The sequence below is a fragment of the Hylaeus volcanicus genome, chromosome 7 (assembly GCF_026283585.1).
Source record: "Hylaeus volcanicus isolate JK05 chromosome 7, UHH_iyHylVolc1.0_haploid, whole genome shotgun sequence".
Classification (NCBI taxonomy): domain Eukaryota; kingdom Metazoa; phylum Arthropoda; class Insecta; order Hymenoptera; family Colletidae; genus Hylaeus; species Hylaeus volcanicus.
Genome location: NC_071982.1, coordinates 10,732,835 through 10,754,139, shown reverse-complemented (window position 1 = coordinate 10,754,139; position 21,305 = coordinate 10,732,835). Strand labels below are relative to the sequence as shown.

Sequence of the window (21,305 nt, the reverse complement as noted above, 5' to 3'; positions counted from 1 at the left end):
AATGTCCATTATCCATTATCCATTTTCTTTTTAATTTTCCCTAATATTACACTCACGAACACTAACACTCTTGTACTTAATTTGTCCGTTAAAAACGCGGGAAAATTGCACAGGCCCCTTACGCATGCGCAGAAATTAATTTTCGAAGGAAAAATTCCACGAATGTCCATCACTGGATCATACATTGTTTCCTATAGCTACAGCACTGCGCGCTCAGCTTTCTTTCGATGCGCATGCGCGAGTGAGAGCCGAGTCTGGTAACAACTGTGTAACACTAACTGGTCGCATCGGCGGCAGTGCGACTCAGTGCGACTGAAGGTGTGTTACGATTAAGAGCCTGTGAAATTTTTTCAACGAGAAATTTACTCGCGTTTCCAGGAGTTCCTATCGAGCAAGGTAATATATTCGATTGTTGTCCAATGTTTATGGTTTGGTATGACTAATACACGAGGAGATGGTATTCTATTAATAGCTAACATAGATTATTTTGGCCTACTTACACGTAAAAATCCAAGATGGGAGGCACGACCATACACACCCTTCGTCCCGACCAATCAGCATGCAGGTTTCAGCGTAAGGCTAATAACCTTTGACATCCATTTTATTTATACGAAATAAGCAGTACAGCGTGAATTTATTGTTCTTTCAGATGAAAGTAGTTTTTACTCTAAAGTAAAAGTTTTTACTATATAAACTTATGGAATATCGAAGTTTAATTTCAATTACTACGTCTAATTTTTGAATGTTTTTAATGTGACGTTGAAGGAAGGAGTTAAATGAAAATAATACGTTGAATATTTTTTTGCGAGAAATTAAATAGAATTATAAATGAAAATTGGAAATACTTCTTAGCATGCAATAATATTAATTGTGTGGGTAAATTATGACATAAGGATAGGTGTTGAAATAATTTTACAGACAAAACACATTTTTTATAGTCAAGTGGTTTTCCACAAATCTATATAAATAAAATGGAAGTGAAGTGTCTGTCTCTGATTTCGAAATAATGTTTTTTTTTAAGCTCTTATATGGTTTTTCGCACCTTGCTAAAACCCAATCACGCTTTGCAAAATTTTTGTCTGTCTGCCTGTTTAAACGGGCTAATCTCTGGAACTACTAAACCGATTTTAAACAAATTTTCAGTAATAGAAAGCCACACTATCCCTGAGTAACATAGGCTATGTTTTATTTGGATAAAAATACGTTTTCAATTTGAAATCTCAAAATTTATAAATAAAGTTGTGACATCGTTATACTCGCAATGAGAAATATCGATTGAAACAAGAGAAACATCTGAGTTACGGAAAACAAGAGACAGTCACCTACTGATACACAAAGGAACACGCGGTTGAACAGTCAGTCGAACGTGAAACAACGCGAATGACATGAAATAAATAGTATTCCACGCGAGTGGAACCCCGAGGCACAGCTAATTGTAAACATAAATATGTGATTGTTTGAAAGCGGATTTTGTATGTTTGATAAACATTATATATTGAAGACGCATTTCGAACCTCGTTCGCACATGTTTTTGTTATGCCATATGGAACGTCGTAAAATACGTTGCCATTGTGTAACTTTCAGGACTTCATAGTTTCTATTTTGATGTTATGTTAATATTGTTTACTGTGTTGATGGATTATGCTTATTGACGTTAACGTCATTTTAAAAACATAATTTAAAGTAAGTAAATAATAAAGTAACGCTTGTAAAATATTCTCAAAGTTTAGACAATGTTCTTTTATTTATGTTTTTCATTGCATTTAATTTTTAAAGCTTGAAATAAATTTAACACATTATAGATATATGTATTATAATAGTATGGTTTATATATTATTTTTGTGTTGAAGTTTAACAAATTTTTTTGGTAATATTATTATCACGCAGTTATTTATATAGGGACTTTAATGTGTAATGCAAATTTGCGAGAATAGATATGCTACAATAAAATTCATAATGGTTTTTCGAATTTATGCTGGGTGAGGAATACATGATTTTTGAATCAATGGTAAACATTTTTGTTCTATTTACTTTCATTATTAGATACTTATCGAAGATATTTATGTCGAATGTGAAATGATTTCTTTTAACAATTAATAATAATTATCAAATTTATGGTAAATAAGAAATGCATAATTTTTTAATTAATTCTCAACACTTTTATTTTAGACCTAACATTAAGTGTTACATAAGTTAACACCTAAAATACGTTTTGTTGGATATATATTAAAAATTATATGAATTATAAAATTTCCAAAGAATTTATTTTAGTAAAAACAGTTTAGTAAATGTAATTATTATTTACAACTGAAATATATATAGTTTATATAGTATATATAGTTTAACATGAATTCTCGTGTTTCAACCTCCTGGCGTAACAATATGTATTGATTTCAAAGATGAAAATTATCAACTAGATGCAATTATTATTTAAAACAGAAATTGTATATATTTCACGGAAAGATGGCAATTTTTATTTAAAAGAGACATGCAATGTAATAAAAAAAATTCTTGTTTTCAAACCTTGCAATTTGAATATAGGAGACATAAAAGTTACCTTAAGTTTCCTTAAGCAAATGTAATTAAAACAAATTCAACTGCATTACACATAGATACATATCATCTATCTATATACATATACCTGTTTTCTTTAACAAGAGCATTTAAATGAATCTAACGAAACGAACACAAATTTTTAAAAAGTGTACAGTAGATTAATTAAAAATTATTTTGACAATTGTCAGGTCGAGAATTTCAAAAATGAAAGAGTTACTGTAACGTGATAAAATTAATTAATTAATACACAATTAATTTTTACACCTAATACATATGATACTTATAACGATACCGTAAAAATTGTTCAGATTTATGTTATCATGTAGACAATGTAAAAAAATGAAACTTAAAATTAAAATTAAATTCAATGTAACTAAAGGATGAAGGAATATTTCTACATAAACTAGAGTCACAAAAAATAAATAAATGCATAAATTAGAGCTACAAGCAAAAAATAAATAATAAATGATTGAATACAAAGGCACAGAATTAATTTCTACACGTAACACTTACTTTTATTCAGCACGAGACATTAAACGAGACCTACAAGATAACTTATTTTCATCGATTATGGTAGTGCATGCGGTTTTGTAACGTGATCATTGAACCTACTGATAACGACGAACTTTATCTTTGCAAAGGCCTGTCTTGTCTGTTGCAATGTATACGTACCATTTGATTTCGATTAATTAGGTCAAGATTATTTATTGTTATCGAATGTACTTGAATGGCATTTGAATAATCACCTTTTCTCGATTAACGTACAGTGTTATAATAGCTGTTATCATTATTAATAGCTGTTACAATTGGATAATGCAATGTAAGTATGTTCAGTGACGTAGTATTCTACATAGTGGAGCTTCGATTATTGCATGAAAACCTCGTTATTTGCACGCTGTGTACACTGTGTATAGCTACTAATTGGTGGATTAGTTACCTCGATTATTGCAGGAGGTTCTATTGTAAACGAGAGAGACATATCCCATTCCAAAACTCATCGTTATTTAATCATATGTAAATAACATATGCTAAATATGTATATATATACGAAAAATGTACGAATGTAATATATGAAAATTAAGCAAAAGCAATTTTAATAATTTGACTTTAATTTTAAAAAGGTACTAAAAAGACATAAACGACATAATGATTGATTATGAAAAATGTCTGTATACAATAATATAAATAAACAGAAACAGTTGAAAGCTACATGAATGAAATCGAATAAAGAGATATTTCGAAAGCGTGTGTGGAATCAAACGGTTGTACGCATGCGCTGGTAGACAAAGACAAATAGATCGGAGGCTTGGCTCTCCCACTCTATCCAGGGCCGTCTTAACAGCATCGCGAGCTCCTAGACAAATCAGTGCACCCAAGGGGCGCTTTATTGAATTTATTGCGTTCAGATATCGCAGATCTAAAATGAAAAGATCCAAAGCAATGGCAAATTTTTAACTCTATCTAGAATATCCCTTTGAGTAAATCACAGAGTTACCAACGTGAATAATTCGCTATTCCTAACTAGAATATTTCATATATCCCACGGAAACAAAATTTAACATTTTTTTTTTTTATTCAATACTAACGTCGAAAATATTAATTAAAAAACAGTAGAATCTCTTCTTAAAGGATTTCTAACTTAGGAGATGTCAGAATTGAGTAGATTTTATTTTAAATAAAGAACAAAAATTTCGAATTTCTACGTAAAACTAGAAACAAATGAATTCTTCGATCGCTGTTTTAAAGATATTAGCCATAGAGGTATGTGTGCGTGCATGCCATGTCTGTTATGTATGCTAATACGTAATTTATGAAATATCAACGAATATTGTTTTCGTCGGGCGTGAGACCGACACACGAGTTCATAAAGGTTAATATCGCATTGATAGATGGCCGAATTCGCAATTCACTTTCCCACGGTCCCTATCCATGTTTACATGCATTATGAAGAACAAGTTTGAAATAAACTGTTGCCAATTATTGCATTCGATGGTTAAACATTTATGAATTAGCGCACTTTGCTTTTTCCTCTAGTATTTCCTGACTGCGAACATCAACAAGGAACAAAACATTCTTATCTTTATTACGTGTTGATATGAGATGAACATGCCAACAGCATTCTCGAGTATTTGACCTTAAAAGATAAACATGTAAACAAACGATATACAGAACGACGTATTAATGTAAATTACACAATAATAACTTCCACGTATCTTTATGTTTGACATTGAGTTGATAAAATTATTGTTCTGAAAGATTACTGATATCACACATACGTTCAAAAATAGAGAAATTAAAAATATATGGATAAATATGCATATACATATACTTATAAGAATTGATTTGAAAACATCAAACCTATTCCATTTAATTTAGACACATATCTTTAATAGACATAGAGGATAAACTTTGCACATATATCTGTACAGATATTTATGATGAGAAACTATACAATTTGGAAACATCAAACCTATCATTTAATTTAGGCAAAAATATCTTCAGTAGACATAGAGGGTACGAATATTCATTCCACACAGTCAAGAGGAAGCACACTGATGGCCCACTCCAGTTAACAATGCAAAAACTATGCAAACGACGAATATTCATGAACCTGCCTGTATGTTACGTGTAAGATTTGTAATATTAGTAATTCAATTGGTAAATTATGTAACGAGGCCAAGTTATATCTTTTATGTAGCTGTATGTGCATATTTCTTAAAGTCTAGAAAATTATCTATCTTTCTTTGTAATATAGTAATACTACACAAACACTTATTGTTTCTGGAATGTTTTGAATGTCACAATTTCCTTTTGTGTATATATTCTTACGATATTAAAAAAAGAATTGATTTATCCACAATTCAATAATGAAATTTTGCACTTTGTTTTTCGATACTTTAATATTTTTAAAATATGTTATTAATAGACTGCGGATTTTATGCATTTATAACTTGCAATAATATAGAGAACATAAATATAATATACATAATGTATGTTCAGTATATTCTACAATTATTATAATAATATTGTTATGCATATTCTTTTTGATTATGTTTATTATATATTTATTATCTATATTATCTATCACTTATGTTATATCAGTTCATATCATAGACGCATAAAATCCACAGTCTGATTAACTAGTTAGCTATGGTGCCCCCTTTTGTCGCTGTTAAAATATTAGATCAAAAAGATGGTTTTATTTTATAAAATTAACAATTTTATTACTAATATTTACTTGTTGGCTTAACGTAAACATATATTACATAAACATATAAACGTATATTACGTAAACATATAAACATACATATTAAAGAGTTAGTAACAAAATAACTGTTCTTTAGGGAGCACGGAAACGGGCCATTTGTCTAATGTCAACATATGGTTCTAACATTAAACAATTGCCACTTAGACCACTCGATAGCTAGGTGAATTCGGACCAGCAGCCATCAATGGGTCAGCGTCACGCATTTGTCCCGTGGCGAAAAATCCTTGAAGGAACCCTATCATGAATCACTGTGAATCACTTTCAGGTTTTAGTGCTAGACTGACTGCTTTTTGATTCTTGCCTTTATTATCTAAAAAAACGTTATCATCGCACATAAATAAATTCGTTATGCGAAATAATAAGCTGTTTCAACTAGTGCATATAGGGACGCATGAGTTCATCTCAAATTATTCATATTTTTTATTTGTTCGTTTTATTCGGGCCTGGTCTGAAAATATTCAAAATATCTTGAAATTTGAAACTATGTTTTAGTTTTCACTGAAATTACAGTTCAAATGGACAATGATCACTATTTTTTACGCATGACGACTACACTCACCACGACGTGTATACTCGTCAAACACAGCTGACTGGTTAAACAGACATTTAGACACCTTTTAATCTACAAAATATGCATGTTATAGGTATTTAAACATTAACAATTTGATCCATGTATAGCGAAACTTTTTTAAGAATTATTTAATAACTAACGATGCTTTTAGTACAACTTTTAGTAACATGTATTAAAGTAGGATTATAGCTAATCATATGGACAAAATAATTTGCACTTTTCCTCTCTAATTACAGAGTTTTAGTTTTACAGTATTATAAATAAAACGAATTATTATTCTAAATATAAAATTAGTAATGTGCATGCTGTATGTGGTTAGACCTTCAATTTGACTTTACCTCGCTATTCAAGCCATTATTTTATTCTTATCAGGTTGGTGTAAAAGGAATTGCGGTTTTCACATTGTCAAACTTTACCGTCTAAATTTTGAATAAATAACAATGTGAAAACCACAATTCCTTTTGCACCAACCTAATATACAATATGTATGTACTCATGAAATGTTTAACCATTCTGTTTCAAACGAAGCACCCTGTATATATTAGGTGTAGAAATCAGTTTTGTGCCTCTATATTCAATTATTTATTCTACATTGTGTTACACAGTGTCGCCTTTGCACTTTATTGGAAAGGAGTTTGATGTACTGGCAGCTCATTTCGATTTCACATCTTTTTCTACTTTCTTGTAGATTTTTATGGGGATCTTCTATTTTTCTATGATAACTCCTTGAGTCCTCCTCTTTTTCATGTACTTGGCGTAATTGTTTTACTTTTTTGAAATAATTTATAACTCTAGTACTTGGTTAGTGCACTAACCTGATCTCTATTGCAATGTATCTATACACATAACCTAAGTATCAACCTGGTGGACATTATACATATACAATGCATGTATAGAAATTTTATTGATCACCAAATTTTGCGTTATTAATATTCTTCTACACTTGTAATCTGTCAGAAAAACAACAATCAGCAAAATTTGTTGGTTAATGAATTTTTTGTTAAAGAACTTTGAATATCTAGATATATTCTAATGGCCATCAAGTTGAGACTTTCAGGTTATCTACTTGTATAGATCCATTTTAGAGATGGATTCGTGGAGCTTTAAAATCAAGAACTTGGAAGATAAATATTATAATGTAACAAAATGACAAGTAAGTATTTCTACTTAAACTAGAATTGTAAATAATTGAATATAAAGCCACAGAATTAATTTCTACGCCTAATATATTTACATCCTACAACTACATTCAATTCATTTAATATTGTATATTATAAGTTATACATAAATTGTTCGAATTTTTACTTTACATTTTGTTCTCATTGATATAATCGTGCTTTCACAAGTTTTTGCATTCTGTATGTTACTTTTATTTTGCATTAAGTTTGTACGTGTCACACATACAAATTGAATTTGGAAAATGACAAACATTAAGGCGCTGTAACTCGGTAAAAAATGATCCTAATTGAAAGAAAAAAAGAACGAATTGTTCATTAGGACAAAAAAATCGACTTCCATTTTAAAAAATAGCCTCCATTAGGAAATATCGTAAGTAACACCATCTATAATCGAATTGATAACTCCATCTTCTGTAGTATTTAGGTTTGCTAAAACCAGGCCCGGTCTTAGCAATATTAGCGCCCCGGGCAAGATTATCGTGGCGCCCATTCAGGGGTATATACAGAGTGTTCCAAAAATGTTGTAACACCTTGAAAGGGGTGGTTCAGGAGGTGATTTCAAACAACTTTTCCCTTAGCGAAAATGTTGTCCGAGGTTTCGTTAAGAAAATATTAAGCGAAAACCCCGACCAATCAGAGCGCGAGTATGCCGGTTGAGCGTAGGCTACGCGCTAGGCGGCCGCGCTCATACGTTACCGCAGGCGCTCCAACGGTATACGCGCGCTCTGATTGGTCTGGGTTTTTTGTTAATATCTGCTTAACGAAGTTTCGGACAACATTTTCGCTGAGGGAAAAGTTGTTTGAAATCACCTCCCGAACCACCCCTTTCAAGATGTTGCAACATTTTTGGGACACCCTGTATATATTCTAGAAGGTATTGTGATCATAAAACGTAATTGTAACATATAAAGTAACTTACAGAATACAAAAACTTGTAGAAACATGATTATATCGATGACAAAAAAATGTAAAGTAAAATTTCGATTATTTCTTAAAAATTTGTCATTTTACACAATTTATGTATAACTTAATATTGAATAAATGGAATCCTAGTTGTAGGATGTAAATATATTAGGTACGTCCTGTATATCTGTGTAACCAACCACACTCTGGTACTAAACGTTTAAAATATAAAGCAGTATTAAATTAGTATCCGTCAAATAAATTGCTATGTGTATAAATTAGTTTTATTCTTGATCTATTTGAATGAAATTTCGCGGTTTGGTGCACGACGGGCTCATCTTCGCCAGGAGAAAGTTACTTGCGGTAATTATTATTGTCGGGTCTTCTGGAACCAACGACTCGTCACTTTTTTAAGTGTACAGTAACCCACGTTTACGGATGAGCGCGATTCATGGTTCTCAAGGATGTCGAGGACGTCGTAGAATTTTTTATACCTCTTGCGCATTTCTTTGTTGGCTCTACGACCGTAGTCGTTCTTCGAGAAATCATAAATATAAAAGTCACAAATAAATTTTATTTGTATTATGATGTCTATATTATTGATGTTTTTTATGTTGTTCTCAAGTGTAAACAATTTTTTGTCTCAAATTTATTTTGCCACTACTTAGTAGCGATGAAAATACTAATTATCCAATTTTTCTTTAATAACTACTCGCAACTCTCGTGTTTTCAGGATCAAAAGAAACGAGTTTAATTACGATAAATGTTCGATTATGTAGTCTTCGATAGTCTAAATAATATTTAATCCTAGCAGAAATTTTCAAGAATATTTGTGTGGCAGTCATCGTGTTAAAATTCGTTCCTCGGGAGGTTAAATACTTCCGGGAAATTCACAGAAAAGTGCAGAGTCAGAAATTCCCCGACTCCAGCGTTAAACTGTTTTATCGACCGTGTGGATCTTTTTCCAGCAATCTTATCGTACCGTTGATGCATTTATTATACACATTCGATTTCAAATGAAGTCAAGTGGTCTACGAACTCTTGGTTCGTAATCGTTGGTCACTTGAAACCTTGCTTGGTTAACACATTGACTGCTAGAGTAACACTTGTGAAAAATATGGCCCTAACACTTCGTTTCTATACAACTGAAACTTATTTTTATTGAATTTAAATTTGTTACAGTTTAGACAAATTCACGAATTCTATGCAGATTTATTTCTTTATTTTCTCATCTTCAGAATTAATTTATTTACTTCTTCAACGGAAAGACCTGTCACCCATGGGTAATATTACCAACAGAGTATTATAACTAACACTCTGTACTGAACTATCGGAATGCTACCACGTGAGAGAGTTAATTACTAACGATATTTGCACGATCAAGTTGTCATTAATAACGACACATTTATATCGTCTGTGATTGGCATCGTGGCATTTGCATGCGCACAGTATTTATTATAATCAGTCTAATGCTTTATCTCTGACAGTGAGGGATTATTTATATTCACAATTAATCTGCAGAGGTCTCTTACCAGTAGAAGAAATAGTACTCGATTCTTTATTTTTAGTCGATGTGATTGAGTGGACAAATCTTTTATAAACAGCAATGTTTATGTACATGTACACATATGTATACATATACATTATGAAATTAATCGAGCGACAAAATTTGAAATAATTATGAAACTCAGGGCCGGCGTTGGAGGGGGGGGGAGGGGGCAACAGCCCGGGGCGCCAGATTTTTGGGAGCGTCGCAGTCCGGTGTCCCTAGTATATGAATATACCGATATACAGAGTGTCCCAAAAATGTTGCAACACCTTGAAAGGGGTGGTTCGGAAGGTGATTTGAAACAACTTTTTCCTTAGCGAAAATATTCGCTAGCGCCCGCGGTAGCGTATGAGCGCGGCCGCCTAGCGCGTAGCATACGCTCAACCGGCATACTCGCGCTCTGATTGGTCGGGGTTTTCGCTTAATATCTCCTTAATGAAACCTTGGACAACATTTTCGCTAAGGGAAAAATTGTTTGATATCACCTCCTGAACCACCCCTTTCAAGGTGTTACAACATTTTTGGAACACTCTGTATATACCCCTGAATGGGCGCCACGATAATCTTGCCCGGGGTGCCAATATTGCTAAAACCGGCCCTGATGAAACACATATTTAAAGATGATTTCTAACAAGAAATATCGTTTTATTTTATGTACATACAGTATATTTTTATGTTTCCCCGTATATATTGGCCTTAAAATTGTATACATAAAATGCTATTGAGATTTCAAGAAAAAACAACAAATGGAAACTTTCGTTTGTATTAATACAAAAGAAATAAAATACATAATTGAAATATTCAATCGACAACCTACCGCTTAGTATTACGGATACGAGGAAAATGCCGTTGTTTACATCCACATCCTGTTACATTTTGAATACCAGGAATTCCACATTGCTTACCAAGCTTCGAAAAAAAAATACTTAAAGTAGTTGTTTCGAGATGATCACGTTCAAAAATATAATTGAAAATTTATGTAAAGGTACAGTCTTCCTGCTCTCACACACGTCCATAATAAATTAATACATACATCTGCACATACATTCGTAATAATCGACGAATAGAGAAGTTTCAGATTTTAATTAATTATATCTCAGTAACGGTTCGATCAATAAATAATTGTTATTATTGTTATGTAGTTTATAGTTTCGATTTTTATAATATATCAACTTTTCAGCAAGTTCTTAAATGACGTTCGATCTTTTAACAAATGGAAGTCTGTATGTTCCATAAGAGGGTCCGTTCAAATTATTAAATTTTTATATCATTTTTCATAAAACTGGAGCGGTCAGTAATTGTTATCTTTTTTTAAATGGCACATAACTTCAGTCTTTTACAACATAACAAATTTTCAGCAACTTTCTGAATTGCATTTTCATTTAAATTGAAAAAATTCACAGTGAAAAACTGAATCTTCCATTTAAGGGCGTTAAAATAACAATATCTTAATATCGTTTTTCGTAAAACCGTCATGGTCGATTTAAATAAAAATAGGCTCGTACAATTCCTATTTAATCCAGCAACAATCAAGTGAAGTTTCATTCGAATCTTCCATTAAATAAATCCATCAAACAACTACGTTAACTTATCTATTACGATTCCCTCAAATTTCTATAATGGACATTGTCTCATTGTCAGACTGCAAGCGCGATGTCAGGATGCACTTAGAATGTGCAGCAAGATCGAATAATTGTTTGGTAAAATTATTGCCGCTCCTCCAGCCAGATGAACGCCGTCCAAAGTCCAAGGTTATATAAGAGAAGTGTACGAGCGGTAATTCAGTCCTGACCATGGGTGAGAGGAGGCCCCTTGCGCGGTTTGTCCCCCTTTACGCGTCCTATTATGTTGCGTCGCGCTTGCATTACACGCACATTATATACACAGAGCAACTGTCGCTTATCTTACACCTAGTGGTTTCATCGATTTCTCTCTATCACATGAAAATTGCATTTAACCACTTAGTGCTGAATACTCTTGACCAAACGTATGTACTATGTATGTATTATATACATATCTATGTATTAATGTATAAATGTATAAATGTCAGTATGTCAGTTTCATTTCTCAATTTTTCTTATTCCAGTTATTTACTACTATCTATGTTTGTTTCTTACATCTACATATGTTTATTAAGATGTTCGACCATAACTTAGTTATTACACTGATTCTATGCACCAGTTATAGTACATTTGTCACTTTTTCTTATACTAGGGACTTACTACTATCCAGATTTATTTCTTCTATCTATATGTTGCGATAAAAGCATCATACAAAAATATATTTTCTTTCTATTTCTTTTTTACTAATTATATAAAATTTTGTATACACTTCTGGCTAAATTAATGGCTGTAGAGTACATGTTTTCCTAGTGCGAACTCTTTCAATTGAATGTACATGATGACATTAACTTATAGTTGTAATCCTTTTACATCAAATTTTATAATACAAGAAAATTATTTTTGTAATATATAATTGTGTGATAGTTGTGTCTGATAGCTTTCTCTGAATGCATTCCCAGCACTCAAATGGTTAAATAATCAAAACCTGCACACAGGCACTCCTTTAATACTTAACATTATAATTAGATGTTTTTAAATTTCAGATTTGTAGTTGATAATCTATGACATGGCGGAAGCTCACGCAGCTGTAGCATTTAGTTTTTCTATTACTCACGAAGGATGGGATGTCAACTTCGACAGGGAAGTTCTAAACTTGGTATGGAAATCGGGTGTCCGTTCCTGGAAAAAGAGACTTTTCAAGTTTCTTGTAAGTAAATATTATAAATATTGTGTCTTTTGAAAAGCGAGAGTCTTAAAGGATGATAAATGATTTCAGAACAACCTGAGAAGCGGAATCTATCCTGCTTCTTTACAGAGCTTATGGTTCACTGTAGCTATAGTGATTGCTGTACATTTTACAGGATACAAGGTACCTTACGATCTTGTTGGGAAAACTGCGCCGTACCTCTCAGGGTAAATTTAATTAATACTGTAACTGTAAACTGTAATTACTGTGTATAACATTTGTAGTTTGTACAGTAATTGTATACAGAGTCTATCAAAAATTTTTCAACACCACTTTTTATGTATTTCCGGTAGTCCAATTAAAAAATCTTTTTGTCAAATGTTTATCAGTATTTAGCGAGCTATATGTTCGCATATTCTTAAATCTGAAAAAATGTCTTTTATGTAAAAAAGTAATGGTCACCTTGGCATTTTTAAATGGCATCATACATTTTGGACATCATAGGGTCATTGCTGACGTCGAGACGAATTCACCAGTGTATTACACTATGACCTTGAAATTACCTTTTTAATTGCACCACCGGATATACCTAAAAAATGGGGTCGAAACATTTTTGGTAGATCCTGCATATTGTCATCAATTATTTCCTTTTTTTGTATCAATAGATCTTGGATACTAGCACATTTGGCAGGATGCTTCGTAGTTGGACTTCTCTTATGGCTGGTAGTGATATACGCAATTCGATACACCTTGAAATTATTGCTTATATACAAAGGATGGATGTATGAATCGCGAGAGAAAGGAACTGCAGTCTCAAAAAGTACCAGAATCTGGACTTCGTTGGTAAAGCTGCTCCTTGGATGGCACAAACCCATGTTGTACAGTTTTCAAGGATCCTTGCCACGACTACCATTACCCTCTGTGGAAGATACTATGAAACGGGTTAGATTATGAAATCATTTATAATTTTATATTTAACTACCAGACTATGAAGTACTTTATAAGTTTATAATTTTAACTACCAGACTAATAACTATGAAAATTCCTACAGTTAAAATTGTGTTTCTATACAATCAAAAATAATATAATCTAACATTTGTAGTAGAACTCATTTTTGCAATCTCTTTAAAATTCATCAATGCTACATTTATTTTCTTTAACACCTCACCTTCAAGATTAATATATTTAATTCTTTAGTAAAAATCCTTGTCACCCACACATAGGGGATGTAACACCCAAAGTGTTAAGACTTTCAATTTGTCTCCTTTTGCTTTGTTCTATTGCTTGTTACTTTTGTTCTACGATAATAAAGCCAAATTACAAATTTTGTGTTGAATACTAATCCAAACATTTATTTAAACAGTATCTACGAAGTGTACGGCCATTATTGGACGATGCAAATTATGCTCGCATGGAGACATTGGCGAATGAGTTTCAAAATGGCATTGGAGTGAAACTTCAGCGTTATTTAATTTTAAAATCCTGGTGGGCCACTAATTATGTCTCTGATTGGTGGGAAGAGTACGTCTACCTGCGTGGAAGATCTCCCATCATGGTGAACTCAAACTTTTACGGCGTCGATGCTATTCTCATGTATCCAAGTACTGTACAAGTTGCTCGTGCTGCAACCGTTGTTCATTCATGCTTGCAATACAGACGTCTCATCGAACGACAAGAATTAGAACCAGTTAGTAACCAAGTCTTTTTTATAAAATATTCATTTTATTTTCAGACTTTTTTCTCATTTATTTCTTGGTAGAGTTTACCACATAAATACGTAGAGATTTTGCTTAACATTACGCTTAACGATTACAACACAAATCGGAAAATTTCACCCGTTTCTTAAATATATTAAAATTAGCAATAATCATTTTAGACATAATCGTCTCAGAATAGTGCAACAAAAAGTAAAAATACTGAGGCAATATTACTTTCATTTTTAGATTTTGATTCAGGGACTCGTACCTTTGTGTTCGTGGCAATACGAAAGAGTATTTAATACTACAAGAGTGCCTGGGCGCGAGACTGATAAACTTGTGCATTATGAGGACTCTAAACACATCGTTGTGTATCATAAGGGCAAATACTTCAAAGTTCTTATTTATCACAACAACAGAATTCTTCAACCTTGTGAAATAGAAGTGTAAGTTGAATATAACTGTATTTCTATATTGTAATTCTAATTAATTTGCTGGATAAGTATACCTTCAGTAGAACAGTTCAATGTTTGTGCATGCATAAATGTACGTAAGTACATAACTTTTGGTAAGAAGTACATAAGTATACTTCAATAGAACAGTTCGATTTTTATGTCATACTTTATATGTATACTGATTTTTACCATGATCAATAATTGAATCACTTAATATTGAATCAATTTTAATTAGTCTGAAAACATTTGGAAATGAATGTAATATTTAAAAGTTCAAAGAAATTTATTGATAATTATGTAACGAGTCATGTATATTGCAGTCAAATGCAGCAAATATTAGATGACAAATCAGAACCAGCGAATGGCGAAGTAAAGTTAGCTGCCTTAACAGCTGGCGAGAGAACAGCATGGGCAGAAGCTAGAGAAGAATATTTTGCGAAAGGAGTGAATAAGGCTTCCTTGGATCTTATTGAAAAATCAGCATTCGTACTTGTATTAGACGATGAACCATACATATATGATCCAGTAAGTCATAATAATTACAATAAACTTTATTCGTAAGTTAATAATACATTTATGTATAATGTTTATATATATTTTCGCTTTTAGGCAAATCCAGAAAAATTAGACCAGTATGGTCGAATTCTATTGCATGGCAACGGATATAACAGGTGGTTCGACAAATCATTTACTTTGTGTGTAGGCAGTAATGGCAGAGTAAGTGGTATATTATTATGTATATTACTTTATTGTAGTATATTCTATGGTTTTTTTAAATATTTTTCAATATTTTACAGATTGGTTTCAATGCTGAACACTCGTGGTGAGTTTTTTCATATGAAAGTATTAACTCCCTCCTGTCGAAGGAGTTAAAAATTATAAAATGAAGTCAATCTTATTTAAAAATATAATGAATAAGACAAGAAAGTGGTTAGGAAATAGAAATATCACATTACAACTTGCATATCATGAAATTTAAATGCATTTTTTCATTAAAAGGATGCGAACACGACACATTTTTCGCAATAAACATGCAAGATCTTTATTATATTATTTCTGTCTATAGTTGTGAAGAAGTAAAATATATAAATTCGTTATTGATGTTAAAGGCAGATAAAAATACTATTCTATTAATCAAAATGTAATATAGTATGTTAGAACAAGTACGTTATTAACAAATATTTTAGAGTAGCAATAAATTACGTTAAAATCAATACATAATGAGAAGTAATGAGTAGGGCAGATGCTGCAGTGATGTCACATTTGTGGGAGTACATGCTGTCTCAAGAAATCGTCGATAGAGCGTAAGAATTCAAGTTCACAGTTTCGAATGTGCTAAATTTCTTATTCTTCGTTGTTTCTTCTAGTTCTCTTAGCTTCTTCAGCAAGCCTACGAAAAAAGTGCTTTACTATAAACCATGTATTAACTTCTGGAGGGTAGCGGTGTATACAAAGTGTCTCTAACCTAACGTTTGAATCTTAAATATTTCATGAGTTTTTTTGTAATATGGAAAAATGGTAGAGGAAACATTGCTAAACATACTATAATAGACAAGAAAGTTATCTCAAGGTCATATTTCTCGAAATTTCAAAGTCATCAATGTTTTTTTTAAGTGGAATGGGGTATTTGTAATATTGTAGTCTTGTAATTGATAGAAAAAAAAAACAAATTCAAGCATGTATAATATGTTGACTTTCAGATGACGTTGTGAGGAATTATTCTTATACAATCATATTCCAATGCACACAGTCAACATATCATACATGTTTGAATTTGTCTTTCTATCAGTTACAAAATAACAATGATGACACTACCTCAACCTATTTGAAAAAAAAGGTCGGTTGCCTTGAAATCTCGGAAAATATCACCTTCAAATAATTGTAGTAGTAAGTTTATTAATTTTAGCCTTTCGGCCCAGAAATTGGACTTGGTTTTTACATATTCTATACTCACACATCCATCCATTCATCCTGTGTTGGATTGTTTTGTCTATCATAGTATGTCTTCCTCCAAAGCAAACAAAGTTTTTCTCTAACATTTGTTTCTATCACAATAACCAACCAAAGTATTTAAGATGCAAGAGTCATCTTGTATATAATTTTCTTTAAACAGAAAACAATGTATACTAAACAATACTTCTCGAAACTATACAACTTTGAGGATCTACAAATGTTAATTCTGCCAATTCTCTGCCAACTCTTTGTCTTTTTATGGAAATAATTTGAATAATTCTTTTTTTTTTGTACAATGTGCTTATTAGGGCTGATGCTCCTATTATGGGAACTCTGTGGGAATATGTTATCGCTAATGACATGCAAATGGGGTAATTGTTTCTTATGTTTTTCATTTTTCTAATAAAACATTTTCCTTTGTTATAGTTTTCCTTGTTGAACTAACTTTTACATTAGAAATATTGCTTGTTGTGTAATTTAACCTGCATCTATTGTATTGCGTACTAACATTTCACCATTTAAAACAGGGTGGAGCAGCTACTTGTTACTAAGATATATTGAAACTGTTGTATCAATACAACAGTTCGAGCATTATCGTTCTGTAACTGGTTAACTGCTCCATCCTGTATACATTTCTGTACATATACACATTTTTCTGCAACATATTACAGATACTTAGAAGATGGACATACCAAAGGTGTACCAGAGTTCACACCTCCTGCTCCTACTCGCCTCAAATGGGATTTAACTCCAAACTGTATAGCTGCTATCGAAGACTCATATAAAGTAATGTCTAATCCATTGAAATATGTTTTTTAATACGTTTCGAAATATTTTAGACCTTTTAATTACTTTTTGCAATTAAAAGTGATTTAAAAACAAATTTTAATTGTTACACTTAATAAAATATTTCTCGTATTATGTTACCACCATAAAACTCATTAAAATAAAATGTATTTTTCATTTAATTTACTTTATGTAACTTACAAAACGTTTTGCTAAATAATACTCTTAATTATCAGGTTGCACAGACGTTATTAAACGATGTTGAACTACGCATTTATGAGCACAATGCATACGGTAAAGGTTTTGTTAAGAAGAATTCCATGTCGCCCGATGCTTACATACAAATGGCTCTTCAGCTGGCGTATTACCGTGATTCTAATAAATTTAATTTGACTTACGAAGCTTCTATGACCAGATTGTTCCGAGAAGGGAGAACAGAAACAGTCAGACCATGTACAATTGAGTCTACAGAGTGGGTGAAGGCTATGGAGAATAAGGAAGCAACTGTAAGTAACAAAAGATAAATTAATAGTAAACTTTAGGTCTTATATTTTTAATTTCATGTAGTGAAAATTATTTTTAAAATCTTTTTAAAAATAATTACAGTAGTCATGTCACAGTCTTACATTTAAATTCTATTTAAATTCATGTTATATTCTCAAATAATACTTTCATTATAGGTAGATCATAAGTATAAATTACTGATAGCTGCAGCAAAACAACACCAAAAGGGTTATCAAGATGCCATGTGTGGCAAAGGAATAGATAGACACCTGTTTTGTTTATACGTAGTGTCTAAATATTTAGAAGTGGATTCTCCCTTCCTAAAGGTAATGTTCTTTAAATGATCATTTAACGTGACATGTTTGAGAAATGTTTTTAACAGTTGTTCTCTTTCTCAGGAGGTTTTAAGCGAACCGTGGAAGTTGTCTACTTCGCAAACTCCACACGGTCAGACGTCGTTAATAGATATGAAGAAACATCCAAATTGTATTTCTGCAGGAGGTGGCTTTGGGCCTGTGGCAGACGATGGTTATGGTGTTTCTTACGTCATCGCTGGAGAAAATCGTATATTCTTTCATATCTCTTGCAAACTTAGTTCTCCTAAAACGGTGAGACCATAAACTAAAGTATCAAATTACTTTAATGGATCATTTCAAGGGAAATGGGTAATATAGTGCAGTCTTTCGTGATACTTCATTAAACATATCTCAAAGGATTTTTCAAAATTTTAAAAGTTATGGATTGTACAGGTGTTTGAAAATTAGTTATTTTCTCAGTTATACATTTTTTTCAAAATTGTAGCTCTTGAACTAATAGACTGATAAGAATGGGCCTTTGGGAGCTTATACAAAATCTTATACACAGCTTATAAAATAAAAGAGGTTGGAAATGACGTACCCACCGAGATCCCAAAAAAAAAAAAAACACTTTTTAAACCATTTCAATTTTTAACCCCTGAGGGGGAGGGGGAGGGGAGTTAAGGATTAAAATGACCACCATTCTAATCGCCAGGTCAAGGGCTACCTATGATAAAAAAAGTCAGCCCGATCGGAGGGTACCCCATTTACTTAACCTCAACCGACTATTGCATGCTTATCTACTTAATTTTAATTGAAATTTACCCTAAAATTCTAATCTAACTTTCCTTGTACTTGCTTTTAGAACGCTGCCAGATTTGCAAAACAAATAGAGAGGGCATTAACAGATTTAAAGGCTTTGTTCCTCGAGAAAAACAAGCAACAAGCTCCAAAGAATGGAGCTCTGTAATTATAACACGAGAAGAGAAACTACGACCATTATATTTTAGTAGAAACTTAAGACACTGAATACTTTTTCCAAAAGTGTTCGAAAGAGAAGATTCACTCGCTTATACAGCACCATTTATTCATATTTTGCTTAAACATGTTTTAAACGCGACACTTTAAAATAGTACAAACAAAAAGAGCCAAGTAATGTAATTCATCAAACTTTTTTCATCGATTTACTCGCGATATCTAAGTAATTTTATAAATTAAAAATTTATATTTTATATCCTTTAGTATTGTACATTAAACGACAAAACGCACAAAATCGAGCTATGCCAATTTTTATATGGATATTTGTACAAGATATTTCGAAATGATATAATAATTGTCAATTATAGCAATTAAAGAGTACGTTAAAAATTTCAGAAATATTTAGCACGTATTGAATACTTTTGCTCTCAGGTATTTTCTTCCCCAGATAAGATTACTTCAATCTATTTTTAAAAGTCTTTTAATAATGGTATGATTAACGAGTAGACATAGTAAACAAATATAATAAACAATATATAGAAGATTATATTTATATTATATTTTGGAAGAATATTTGACTGTTATTTAGACAGTAAACAAAATTCATTTCGTAATGGAAAAATATGACCCCAAGGACAATACTATTAAATATATAGTAGTTATTTTTAATCCCTTTTATTCGTTAAAATACAGTATTTAAGTTAAAATATTGGGCTAAAGTATTCAAAGTATTCAAAGTTTCCCGTTAAACGTATTAAAGATAAATGATATGATTGATACTTTTATATGAAACGTACATGAAAGTAAAAGATTGATATTTTTAATGTTTTTAATGTTTAAGAAAACATTCACTTCATATTTCGTTACATCTCACGGTATACTTACAGAATGATTAATAATCTAACGTTTTAAATGCAATTGTATATCGTCACATTGTCATTATTAGACTGTGGATCTTTATGCAAAACAAAATCATTGCAAATGTACCTACAAAAAATTGAACCTAAGTAGGAATTCATTTTACTCTGTAAACATTATAATATGAATTTTACTTTTAGTATTTCTTTTATATTATTGCATACAGTGTGCATTTTGTGATTTCTTGCACATTCAAATTTCCTATGAACGCATAAAAATCCACAGTCTAGTCATTATGTTCATAGAATTAGACATGTAATGCGCGATATCTTATTGCATAATATTAGACAAATATAAAACGAATCTTGTTATGAATCTCGACAACATTAACTATTTTAATTAGACAAGAGATACTTTTCATAAATTACTCATGACTTTACAAATTGTATATATTAACGCGTCACTTTTAACACATTGTGATTGTGTTAGGAATTAGTATAAAAACATGTCGAGTAATATGCCATAGATCAATATATCTGCAACCTATCAATGCAAAGTTGTAATGTTATAGATAGTTTTATACGTATACTGTATTAATCTTTTTATTATATCTTTGCTAAAGTTATATAGGTATACCTAGGTACTGGTGCTTTTACAATTTTATTAATGGTATTTCATAATGTTAAAATTATATGTATTTATCTGATATAAAGAAGAAACGGAGATAGTTAAATAAACATATGGAATAGTTAGACAATGTGAATGTATAAAAGTGAGAAAATTTTAAACTCGCACTTGTTAAATGTTTTGTAAAGAAAAATACGGTGATAACAAGACGAAATTATACTTAAACTTTTAAAATCTCTAGAATGAGATATTGCTGGCTATTGAACTTGTTTGAAGGATGGACCTATGCAAGTAGTAAGAAATTATTGAATAAATAAACACGTTTGTTAAATAAAAGAATGTTGTTATTATTGTATTAGGTGTATTCCAACGTCTGGA

General features: G+C 31.5%; 1 protein-coding gene across 4 annotated transcripts; it reads left to right on the top strand.

Moving 5' to 3' along the window:
- Positions 1-256: 256 nt before the first annotated feature.
- LOC128880565 (carnitine O-palmitoyltransferase 1, liver isoform) lies at positions 257-21,266 on the top strand. 4 transcript variants are annotated; one of them, XM_054130816.1, is made up of 16 exons: positions 257-396; positions 12,631-12,794; positions 12,864-13,000; positions 13,439-13,715; positions 14,137-14,460; positions 14,717-14,916; positions 15,246-15,450; positions 15,535-15,642; positions 15,723-15,748; positions 16,164-16,229; positions 17,187-17,249; positions 17,550-17,664; positions 17,901-18,170; positions 18,345-18,494; positions 18,567-18,776; positions 19,330-21,266. In XM_054130816.1, exons 2-16 carry the CDS (start codon positions 12,654-12,656, stop codon positions 19,432-19,434), a joined length of 2,397 nt encoding a protein of 798 aa, XP_053986791.1. In that variant the 5' UTR covers positions 257-396; positions 12,631-12,653; the 3' UTR covers positions 19,435-21,266. The 4 variants fall into 4 exon arrangements, with proteins under 4 accessions (XP_053986791.1, XP_053986795.1, XP_053986794.1 ...); XM_054130818.1 differs by lacking the exon at positions 257-396 and adding an exon at positions 11,857-12,012; XM_054130820.1 differs by lacking the exon at positions 16,164-16,229.
- Positions 21,267-21,305: the final 39 nt, after the last annotated feature.